Source organism: Neopelma chrysocephalum, unplaced genomic scaffold (genome assembly GCF_003984885.1).
Source record: "Neopelma chrysocephalum unplaced genomic scaffold, ASM398488v2 Primary Assembly neopelma1_65, whole genome shotgun sequence".
In the NCBI taxonomy this organism is placed as follows: Eukaryota; Metazoa; Chordata; class Aves; order Passeriformes; family Pipridae; genus Neopelma; species Neopelma chrysocephalum.
Genome location: NW_020897722.1, coordinates 1,783,506 through 1,795,593, shown reverse-complemented (window position 1 = coordinate 1,795,593; position 12,088 = coordinate 1,783,506). Strand labels below are relative to the sequence as shown.

Sequence of the window (12,088 nt, the reverse complement as noted above, 5' to 3'; positions counted from 1 at the left end):
TGAGCCGCTCCGGGATGTTGTTTGGCGTTAGGAAAGGAGGTAAAAGGGTGTATTAAAAACGAGATGTTTGGCTCCGGGTGGCAGATTTATTTGTAATGGTGATTTGGGAGCACTTCCAGCTCGGGACAAGAGTGAGGGTGTTATTATGTCCGCAGGGAGAGCGTGGGGTGACACATTTATTGGGTGGAATTTATCTGTCCGGGGAATTTATTTTATTTTATTTTTTTTAGAAAAGCGTAGAAACAAGCAACACTTACAAAACAGCGAGACAATTATGCAAGTGTGATACTTGGTGGGCCTTGAGGCAAAAGGATTTGCACGCTGGGATGGGTGTTGGTTGGTGCTGGTGGGTGACGGAACATCCCTCACGGATCACGTGCTGCTCCAAATCCATCACGTTTGAGTGATTATTAAAATCACTTGAGTTTGAGTTATTAAACGTGTGCTGTAGAACTTCCCATCCTGAAATTGTCCTTGAAAATATAGGTAATTAATATTTTTACCCACAGAAGGCCTCGAGGAGGACGAGGATGTTCATAACAAGCACGCTTTTGTATCCAGGTGTCCAAAGATGCCCTGTTCCTGGCGTTAGCAGGATTTAGCATTTCTGTCTCTGTCACTGTGTGTGTGTATTACAAAGAGAATTGTCATGTTTTCTGTAAGAAGTCACTGTTGTAACCCGTTAATTGCTTAAAAAAGAGTTGTTGGAATGATGCCCATGCCAGGAGAGGCAGTGCTGTGGCATTGGCTGGAGAGGTTCAATTCAGAGAATTGTGGAATCATAGACTGGTTTGGGTTGGAAGGGAACCTAAAGACCATTCAGTCACACTCCCTGCCATGGGCAGGGACACCTTCCACTAGCCCAGGGTGCTCCAAGCCCCATCCAACCTGGCCTTGGACATTTGCAGGGATGGGGCAGCCACAACTTCTCTGGGCAACCTGTGCCAGGGCCTTCCCACCCTCACAGGGAACAATTTCTTCCCAATATCCCACCTAACCCTGCCCTCTGTCATTGGGAAGCCATCCCCCCTCGTTCTGTCACTCCATGGCCTCGTTCATTGGTGAGAGAGAGAATTGGCTTCTGGATTTTGTACATCAGCTCCTCGTGGCCAAGAGTTTTCTTGTGACTTGTTTTCCTCGTCTTAAATTCTTTCAGGCTGCATCCTTTGTTACTCGGGAGAAAGCTTAAAACAGAAGCAAACTCTGCTGAGCTTTTGGCTCCATCTTTGGGACAGCAACCTGGCTTTTCCTGGTGTCTTATTTTTATTCCATCCTGCTCTGTAAGTGCTCTTAGATGAACAGGAGGCTGAGACCGGGATTCTGCTGAATCACTCACTGTGGAGCTGATGCCTGGGGGGGATGCGGCACTTGGGGACATGGGTTAGTGATGGGTTTGGCAGAGCTGGGGGAACGGTTGGACCGGGTGGCTTTGGAGCCCTTTTCCAACCTAAATGATAAATATTTCTGTGCTGAGCTTGCTCTGTCTCTCGGGCAGTTGGAGAGTTAAACGAGCAGCCCCCAACGGCGTGTTCCCCCTCCCGCCCCCGGCGCTGGGTTTGGCACGAGCGCGGTGCCGTTCCAGTTCGGAGAACTCCAGTGACCAACCAGGTAGTCGGTTCCTAATGGCACAATTTACCCTTTGTGAACACGTTTTATGAAAGATCCCACTGTTGTAAGGGGGGGGGGGGGGAAAAACAACCGACTAACCCGACTGTAAATGCCCAGGCCACGAAACGACCGAATCCAAACACGGGCACGAGCCGGGGCTGCGCCGGCACTCGTGGGTTTGTTTGCCCCTGTGTTCCTTGGCTTGGTGCTGAGCGTCATGTTTAGGAGCACATGCCAAAAAAAAAAAACTCTCTAAAGGAGATAGGTCCTGGTTTCAGCACAGACTGTTAAAAAGGATAAAAGTGGAGGGATGAGGGGCTACGGAAGAGCGGCCGTGGGGTTTTTTCGGAGCTGTGGTAGGGAAAAGCCCTGGATCCCCTGGGCAGGCATAGGTATTGGAGAGATGCTCAGAAGGATGTTCTTCCACCCTCTCTCCGAAGCAGTGGGTTTGCCCTTCAAGGCACTAGAGTGTGCAAGGAACTCTGCTGAAAAGGCTGGAAAATCCCAGTTCATGTAAAATCATTATAGTAAAATAGTCCGAGTGGCCTTGCTGAAGTGGGAATTGTCAGAGGGTGTTCGAGGTGCCAGAGATCTCAGGGGAAGGGGCTGTGGGACCCAGAGGTCCTGTTTGATCCTAGCTGGAGTTAAGAGCACGGAAGATGGTGCTGGCTGGGGTGACCCACATTCTTTGGGATGAAACTTGACATCCTTCCCTTCAGAACGTTTCACACACAGGCAGAATAGGGAAGTACTTGAGCTTCAGTTGGAAACGTTGGGCACCGTCACCTCAACCCACTCGGTGGAGCTTTGGGTCTTGCAGTGATGGGAAAGGCTTCACGTGGTGTCCTGGCTCCCTTTTCCCTGCTTTCAGCTGCTTATTCCCATTGCTGTTGCCTGTTGTCTGATTTGCCTGTTGCTCCTGGTACCTGGTGGGACCTGGCAAATCCACCCCCATGCTCCTGGACCGAAGTGATGCTTCTGCCCTGCAGGAGGAAAGAGCAAATGAACCCAAAATAATGTGTGTTACGAGAAAATGGAAAATGGCAGAGGGCACATGAACTAAGCAGAGGTATTTTCTAGCTGTCTGGTCTAAGGTTTGGTATCATTTTTCTCCAGGATTACAGGGGCTTTCACCTCATAAATTTGTGCCTGTTTGAGGTCGTTAATCTTTCTTTACATGTTGCCTTGCAATTTTAGAGCTTTGCCACCATCTGGGATCACATTTTAAATGGAGTTTCCACTCAGTACGTTCCTTTTCGTGAAATTATTTATATATAGAGAAGCGTATAATAAATACATCAGGTCTGGGTTGTTTTGAAACATTTTCAGTGCTTTTGCAAGGGCTTACCTTGTGTGGAAAAACTTGTCTTCTCTAATAGAGAGTCATAACAGTGACCAATTAAGGGATCACGTTTGCAATATGCTCTTAACTGGCAATTTAAAATATTGGTGAGGGGCCTGGTGAGTGATCCGGTGGGGAAGGCGAGAGCGCCGGGCCAGGGAACGTGTTCCTGTTGGAAAACCTCGGAGTATGAGACACATCAGCACCATCTGATGGAAACCAGCAAACCTGGAGAAGGATTGCTGCAGTCCCCTGGTTGCCTTTGGGATGGGACCTCCTTGGTGAGCGTGTGTTGCCCTTAACTCCTGGTTTTCTCCTTCACTGTATGGTTTGGTTGACGTGGTGTTCGCTCAGAGGTTGGACTTGATGATCTTGGAGGCCTTTTCCAACTCTGTGATTCTTAGGGATGTACCTTCCAGCCTGTTCCACTCCCTAAACCCAATGTGATCCATCTCTGGTGCTCTTAAACCTTCTCCCCAAAGGCAGTAATGACCTGCAGTTGGTTCCACCAGCTTCTTCTGGCCCCACCAGAGCCAAGATGTCTGTTCCAGCCCCTACTAATTACTTTAAAGGGATTTTGAACAAATAATAGCCTGAACAGTTCAGTGGTTCCTCGTGTAATTTTAGCTCGGACCTCTCCAAGAATGTACAGAATAAATAGGTGAATCTGTAACCCATCTCCAATTAACTCGATATTCAGGGAGCAGCTCCGAGGCACAGTGTCAATAAACAGGGATGCTGCGGGCCCTGCAAATGTGGGATTTGTTATTGGAGAAGGATAGCTCGGACCAGGAGGTGGCTGCAGTCTGGAAAAGCAAACAGTGCAGCTACAGATCCTTCTGCCCCCACCCAACTTGGAATTCCAGATCCCTCGTTTCAGTGTCCCCCCGGTCCATCCTCGCTCGTGCTGGTTTAAGTCCGGCTGACTCATCGTGAGCAAAGCCTGGCTTTGCTGTTAAACATCACGGGTGTGGCAGGGAGGCTTCACCTACACCAGTGACTTTGCAAGTGCAACTTTGTAAACAGGAGAACAAAAAAATTCCGGGGGATGTTTTACGATGCCGAGGCATGAAATCGCACGGCAGAGTTTTCTCCCGAGCCCCTTTCCCCTCCGGCGGCTGCAGCCACGATTCCCCAGGAAACCCAACGCCCAGCCGGGAATCATTGCTCTGATTTTTCATGCTTTTAACTTCTTCTCCTCGCCGAGGCTTCGCTCGGCCGGGGGAGAGCCGGGGACCTGTTTGAGCTCGGAACAAACCCTCCGCCGGAGGGACGGCTGGGGAAAGGAGTTAAAAATGAAACAGCAGATTTATATATATAAAAAGTAAAAATATATGTTCTCCATCTGAAGTTTATTTAGGTCCTTTGGGAGAGTGGCGCGGCACTACGTCTCTACTAAATTGCCAACATTTTATGGTCGTGCTGGCACCGAGTCAAACACACATCTCCTTGGCTTGGGTTGCTGTCTTAAACAGGCAGATTCCAGCGTGTTTTTCTATGAACTGAATATTGCTATTGACTGGGCGAGGGAAGCTCTGCCCAGCAAGAACGTGTAGGTAACTTTTCTTTTTAATAGTTCTACGGAGACTTAATTATTTTGATGCCGCGTTGCTGAAGAGCCGAACCCTTGTGACCCCACTGGACCTTGGTGCCGTGTGGGTTTTATTCCAGATACAGGTTTTTAGGTTTTTTTTCCTTATGATTTTATTTTGATTGGAATCTTATTAATAACTGGAACGTTTCGAAGGGCCTATTTTTAACTTCGGGTGTTTTGGTGGCGTGGACGTGGAGCCTCGTGCGCGTGAACAGGCGGATAAAATACCCACAGCTCGAGGTCCCGCTGGGGTTACACGAGAGGCTGAGCAGTTCCCTGCTCAACTGCCTTTCCAAGTCCTTCCCTACACGTGTCTCTTTGTGCAGAATCATTGTGTTACTCATCAGTCAAGGTTGCTGCCCGTGCAGAGCCCCCTCCAGAGTGAGGAAGCTGCGGCTCTCCGGGATCTCCCTCTTCCAAGAAGGGTGTTTTGCAGCACGAGAGGGGAAGACTTCAGTCAAGACACTCATCTTCCCACACTTGCCAGCAGCTGGGAGTGACCCCGTTTAGCTCCTCTCTGCTTGCTGCCTCTTCACGTGGGGCTGGGAAGATGTTCCTGCCCGGGCTTGGGAAGGTGGAGCTTTGATCTGCAGATGCATAAGGAGGAAGGGTCAAGTTCTGAAGCAAAATAGGCTGGCAGAGAAACAGCCTGTTGGATCACGGTGATCAAAATATTCTGGAGAATCCTTTTCATTTTTTGGTCCAAAGTGCAAGAGAACCAAGAGCTTTCCTTTGAAGCTGAGAAGATGAGTTCATACCTCAGTGCCTGGGAAGCTGGAGAGTTGAGCTTTGCAGTTCGTCTAAACCTTCCACAAGCACTCAAGAAGACATTTAATAATACCTCTTATCCTAGTTTTCCAGGGTGCTGCTGCTCCTCACACTCTGCTGTGTTTGCCAAAGGCTTTCCCTCTCTCCTGTCTGTGGGAACCCCTGAGCTGTTCCTGACACGTTCCCTGCGCCTGTTCTGGGGGTGAGGTGGGATTGTATTCTGTGATTCCATAGGACAAGGGGGATAGATTGAAACTGAAAATAGATTCATACTGGATATGAGGAAGAAATTGTTCCCTATGAGGGTGGGGAGGCCCTGGCACAGGTTGCCCAGGGAAGCTGTGGCTGCCCCTGGATCCCTGGAAGTGTCCAAGGCCAGTTTTGAGTAACCTGGTCTAGTGGAAGGTGTCCCTGCCCATGGCAGGAGGTGGAACCTTAAGGTCCCTTCCAACCCAAACCATTCTGTGATCCTGTTTCTTTTGACCCAGTAGTTGCTTCCTCTAACTATTTATTCATATTTGCTGTTGTTCCATTTCCTTCTGTTTTTCAAGATTTTTCTGCCATTCCTTGCACTTGGTTGGACTCGTTGATCTTAGAGGGCTTTTCCAACCTAAACCATTCCATGACTCCATGATTCCCTCCCCCTCCAACTTCACCCTCCCATGCTGCACAGTTACTTGCGTGGGAGCTGTGCTGTGAGACCAGTGAAGAATCCCAGAATGGTTTGGGTTGGAAGGGACCTTAAAGATGATCCAGTCCCAGTCCCTGCCCTGGGCAGGGACACCTTCCACCAGCCCAGGTTGCTGCGAGCCCCAGCCCTGTCTGAGCAGTGGGTTGTTTGAGGACAATATGGGACTTGTTTTCCTGCCCACGTGTAGGAGAGCCTGGAGGTTTCCTTAAGCTGAGCTGGGCTGTCTAACCCTGGGATTAAATACTCCGTCGGAGTTTATGGAACACCACAGCAACAGGGAGGCTGGAGGAGAGACCCTGTGCATTTACAGGCCCCGAGAAGAGCCTTCCCTCTGGTGTATAATGGCCTTCTGTTGGGCTTTAGTAGCCTATAGTTTAGTAAATTAGGAGTCTTCAGGTACTTAGCACTTTAATGGTTCTCACTAAGAACATAATTAAACCATAGACCCCTTAGGGAGAAAAAAACAGTTTATTGTGCATATTTTTAGAATCTGTTCCCAGCCCTTGTAAAACCTGGTTGATCCCAGGCAGGGAACAGGCCCGGGCTGGGGACCCAGAATTCCTGGGCAGCCCCCGCCGAGCGCCGGCCCCGCTCACACCTTACAAACCTGCCCCATCCGTGAGTTATGGGATTCATTTTCCCCCGTCCCCTTTCCAAAGGCATTCACAGCACCAGTTTTTCCCTGGCTGCTGGAGGTGTGAGGAGGCAGAAGGGTTATTAGGTTGCACCTTGTGCTGACACGGAAAACCAGGCTTTGCTGATCTTTTTTTTTTTTTCTAAGAATATTTTCTGTCTCGCAGAGTGCCCAGAAAAGGGGCTGCTCGGAGCCCGGGGCTCCCCTCGCTCCCTCATGCTGCCTTGGGATTGTTCACTGAGTTGCATCGGACTTGGAGCTGCATTTTTCCGTGTCTGTGTGTCAGCAGGTCACAGCTGTGGATGGAGGGGAACTCTTGGCTGCTTCTAGGATGCTTCTTAGGATGAAGAGCTGGAGGGGGAATCTTCACCAGGAACTGGACTGACAGGACAAGGAGGAACGGCTTCCAACTGAAAGAGTTGGTTTAGATAAGATGTTGGAAGAAATTCTTGGCTGTGCCAGGGGAGGCCCAGGGTTGCCCAGAGAAGCTGTGGCTGCCCCATCCCTGCAAGTGTCCAAGGCCAGGTTGGACAGGGCTTGGAGCCACCTAGGATAGTGGGAGGTGTGCCTGCCCGTGGCAGAGGTTTGGAACTAGATAATCTTTAAGGTCCCTTCCAACCCAAACCATCCCATGATTCTCCTTGCAGAGCAGTCACGGAGCAAAGCACAAAGCTCAAAATCCCAGAACTGAGCTGGGTGAGGTGATCCTGGAAAGCTTTTTCCTCCTCCTGGGCTCTGACACCGCTGCCTCCAACACCGCTGCAATGATTCCATAGGATATGATTACTCTGGGATAGCACGTGGGGAGGGAATTCCCTCTCTAATCCCAGCAAGGTGCTTTCCCCCAAGAGGACCCACCAGTCAGGGTGGTGGGTGTTCCCAGCACCCCGGGGCAGCAACAAACTCAGGCCCAAAAGGAAAGCAGGGAGTTTTCCAGCATCCCAGGCATTCACCAAGGTGATTCACACACTGCTCTGGGGCTTTGCCTCGACACCCCATCCCGAGTAAACACGGCTTCCTCCCCGGGAATCCCGCGCCCGCAGCATCTGGAAGGCATCGGGAGGAACACACACATGCACACACGGATCTCCTCCCCCAGCAGCTTTTCAAGAGTATCTGGGACCTGTGAATCACTTCCCTATCGCTGTGTTCTGCTTTACATATTCAAGCATAGAACCATGGAATGGTTTGGGGTGGAGGGGACCTTAAAGCTCAGCTTCCACCGGAGCAGGTTGCTCCACCCTGGCCTTGAACTTCCCTCTGCTTCTTGTCCCAGTCGGGTGGAACTTGAGGCTGGAATTTTCTCATTCTGCCCTTGAGCAGGTCCGGGGGATGATTTTGTGAGTCCCAGCCCAACCAAGCAGCAACATTAATACATATTAATGTGCTAATTACAGTTGTAAGTAGGTGTGTAATTACTCAGGTAGCACTGTCTGCTCTCTGCACTCCTCGGCCTCAGGTGCTAAACATTCCAGCCTCTAGGACTGGTACCTCAGCTGGGTCAATTTTGGTTAAAGCACTTTAAAAAAAAAAAAATAATAAAAAGAGCCAAGAAACCAACCTGCCTTTTGGGGAGGATAAAAGCATTTCTCAGCAATTTGGGATCAAGGTAAAAAAAAAAAAAAATCTCTTTGTGAGCCTCCCCGGCGTTCTGGGAATGCTGGAGAACAGTCCAACAAGCAGAGTAACTCAAACCAGGTCCCGTGGTGGGGGAAGGACCCTGGGTGGCACCCGGGGCTGCCCTGACCTCCAGCCCTGGCTGGAGTGGACTTGGCAGAGCTCCCTGACCCCGGCCCGGCTCCATCCGGCGCCGTGTCCGAGGAAGGAAGGATGCGGTCTCCTGTCCTGAGGGGCTCCAGCAGCTCCAACCCATGGAAAGCAACAACTTTATTAATCCCAGCTTTGCTAATAAGGGATTACAATAGTTGTGGGATTTGGCAGTGGGAGCGCTCTCGCTTGCCATGCATCCTACAGGATTTTCCCTGGTTTGTTTGTATTTTTGATTTAGCTACAAATAATTTAAAGATGTGTTTTGTCTCCTTTAATTAACATTCGTGTTTTCAACCTCTCTGTTTTTTTGTTGTTGCAATTTTCAAACAATACCAATGAATTTGAGCCTGTCAGATATGCTAGAGATAAATTAACATTTATTTTCACTAAAATTGCACAATTTTCTTAGGGTGGCGCTTATTAACATATCAGGTTTTGGGTTTGCTTCCTTTGTAAAATTTGCAGCTTTATTGTACTGGATGGAAAAATCTCCCAGTGTCAAAAAATTCAGGCTGATAAAAGAATAATATTGTCCCAAGGCCAGTGTGTAAATACCTTAACCAGTCTAACATGTTTAGAGGAATTACACTTTCCTCTCCCAAATTACAGTTTTGGAAAGCAGCTCTACCGCCACATTTATTTCAAATTTAAACATTTTGAAAGAAGATCTCCAAGGTTTCATAATCTGGTTTCCATTCCTGGCTCTGTTTGACCCTCTGTGTGACCCCGAGAAAAATCTTTGTCTCAGTTTCTGTATCTGCTCAGTTGCTCTGATGATCTTCACTCGTGCAGGGCAGTTTAACATCACCCAGTGTCAAGCTGTGTGCAATATTTCAGTATTAAATAATAGCTGGTTTAATTTAAGACGGGTTTGGGTTGCGTTGAAAACAGGGAAAAGTAAAACTCCGGGTTTTCAGAAGATGGATTGGTTTAAAAACTTGTTGGGTTTGCATGAAAAACACTCGAATGAATCCATTTTCTCCACAAAGAAACGAGTTCCCAGAGGCTAAGGATGGTTCTCCTGGGAGGAGACTTGGGGAAAGAAATAAGGAAAGAGGCCAAAACTCTGTAACTCTCCTCAGTAATGAGCCTTGGAGAGGGGATTGATCCCTTTTTCCTGCCCCCTTTCAGACGCAGCCGGTGCCCAACCCCATCGCCTACTTCATGCACCGCTCGCCCTGGTGGTTCCACCGCCTGGAGACCCTGGTCAACCACTTCATCGAGCTGCTGGTGCCCTTCTTCCTCTTCCTGGGACGGCGGATGTGCATCCTGCACGGCCTCCTGCAGATCCTCTTCCAGGTGAGGTGCTCCTGTTTTGCTTCCTAAGGGGAACATCTCCCAAGATGGAGCAGAGGGTCTTTGAGGGGTGTAAAACTGCCCCCACTGCTCCTGGAGCTGTGGGTGGGCTGGGCAGACACACACTCCTCGTGCTGGCTCTGCCAGGACATGGGCACAGGTGGCAGGAGCAGGGATGGGATTCCCTGGAGCAGCATCCAGAGGAACTGACTCCAGAGGAAGTGACTCAGGATGATTCAGAGCCATGACCTGTTGGCTCTCGGGTGGGTCACACCACTGTGGCTGCTCTTTCTGCTTCGCTGGAGGTTTGTTTCCCGTGCTGCTGGTTTGATTTCTGAGTGGCAGAGAAGTGTCAGCCCAGGACTGGTGCATCCTGTGGCTCAGGAGTACCTGCAGTTTCTCCAAAAGCTAATTTTTATAGGCATCTTTCACGTTTTCAAGAGATTTTTCTTTACATATTTAGCATTCAAGGGCTGTTCTTTATCTCTGAAAAGGTTTGAGCTGCTTTTCACAACCCCCAGATTCACTGAGCCGAGGTTTGTAGTGAAAATAACACCTTGAAAAATGGATGGTGTTCACACTCCAGTTGATTTCTGGGGTTGGGTTTTCTTGTACGTGTGTGAAACTCAGAGGACAGAAGCTCCTGCATACATATTTCCCAGACCCCCCCTGATTTCTCTCATCCCTGTCCCTGGCAGAACTCAGAGAGCTCATTAATCCCCAGCCCTCTCTGCCTGGGTTTGTTCAGCATCATTTCAGCATCATGAAATTCATACTCAGTAGCTGTTCCTGCTTCCTGTGAACTCATGTGATGATTAAACTGGAGAACAGCTTATAAACTCCCTTGGTAAACCACAAAAATGCTGGTCAGGTTTTAAAGGTCTGACATAAAAGCCTCGGGGTTTTGTGCCCTCGTGGAGGTTCCTGCTCCTTCTGCTTCCCAAATGCTTCCTGTTGTGTTTGGGTGCCACTGGGCATCAGCTTGTGCCTCTGCACAGCTTTTGGGGTCAGTTTGGTTGTGTTGGGGTGGAACTTGGGCAGTTGGAGGTCCCGGCAGTGGGACAGACCAGGCCTGACCGAGGGAGGTCTCAGGGTGTTTGTGTCAGGCATCACACCTGAGGTTTTTGGTGTCACAGGGAGGATTTTATTCAGCCCAACCCTAAAAAACCTCTTATTTTGGCTCGTGGGCAAAGTAAAACCTGCCATCTCTGTCGGCTGCTCGTTGCAGAAGCAGGCAGGTGTTGAGACACGGCAGAGATCGGCTCAGGAGGCAGGAATTGTGAGTGGGAACTGTTCTGTGTGTAAGGAAGAGCAGGGAGGGTGGTGATGGCTCTTCCTAAGGTGAGTAGAGCTGGGAAGGAGCAGAACACGCCAGGCTGAGTGGCCCATCAGAGAGCAAACCACGTTGCCCAGTGCCAGGCTTTGGCACAGAGCTGTGTCTCGGGGCAGGGCTGTCCTGCCCCACCTGGTTCCGTGTTCCCAGAAACACCAGTGCAGGGAGCTCAGGGGGTGATGCTGCTTCTTCACATCTCTGCCAGAAGAAACTTCGTCACCAGCCAACCCAACCTCCTTAAGCTGAAGGAGAGCAGGTTCAGGTTGGATATTGGGAAGAAATCCTTCCCCGTGAGGGTGGGGAGGCCCTGGCACAGGTTGCCCAGAGAAGCTGTGGCTGCCCCATCCCTGGAAGTGTCTAAGGCCAGGGCTTGGAGCAACCTGGGCTAGTGGAGGGTGTCCCTGCCCATGGCAGGGGGTGGGATTGAATGGGCTTTAAGGTCCCTTCCAACCCAAACTATTCTGGGACTCTGTCAATGCTCCTCACTCACCTTGGGGTGCTCCATCCCTGCCGAGCCCCCAGCCAGGACTCGTGGCCAGTGTCACCTCTGTGTCCCTCCCGGCTCCTCCAGGGGCTCCTAATGAGCAGCACGACCCTGGGTGTGCTGGGGGGTGTCAGACAGAGCCAGGGGGACCTGGAAAAGCCAACTCCATGCAATAAAGGCTCCTAACGACACGGAGTAAATGCAGGCATCAACCACCCCTTTAATTGGCACTTTATTGATAGTTGGCAATTACTGCCTTATTTCTATCACGAGGGGAGTCTGCAAAGGCAAAAAGGGTCCCAGTGTAAAATGCAGCTCTGGTGCCTTTATAGCATTTCAACAAAAACCTGTTTATTTAATATTTACTGCCCTTTTCTTCATTCAGAATGACTTTTATTGACAATACTTCTGCTCTGCAAAGGAAGCAATAAAGTTTAATGTTGATATACCACTTAATTCTGCTTTTCAAGATTTGAATTGACATTACATGCAAGTTTTATTGGACATTTTATAATTGTTATTGGAGTCATGGTGGCTAGGTTGAGTGAGTGTATTTTTCCAGATTCCA

General features: G+C 49.6%; 1 protein-coding gene across 2 annotated transcripts in view; it reads left to right on the top strand.

Moving 5' to 3' along the window:
• The window catches only part of LMF1 (lipase maturation factor 1), a 159,914-nt gene that overhangs the window by 100,623 nt on the left and 47,203 nt on the right, over positions 1–12,088 (top strand). For both annotated transcript variants that reach the window (XM_027683904.1, XM_027683905.1), the window contains exon 6: positions 9,539–9,706. In XM_027683904.1, coding sequence (XP_027539705.1) covers positions 9,539–9,706 — 168 coding nt within the window. The remainder of the gene's footprint in view (positions 1–9,538; positions 9,707–12,088) is intronic.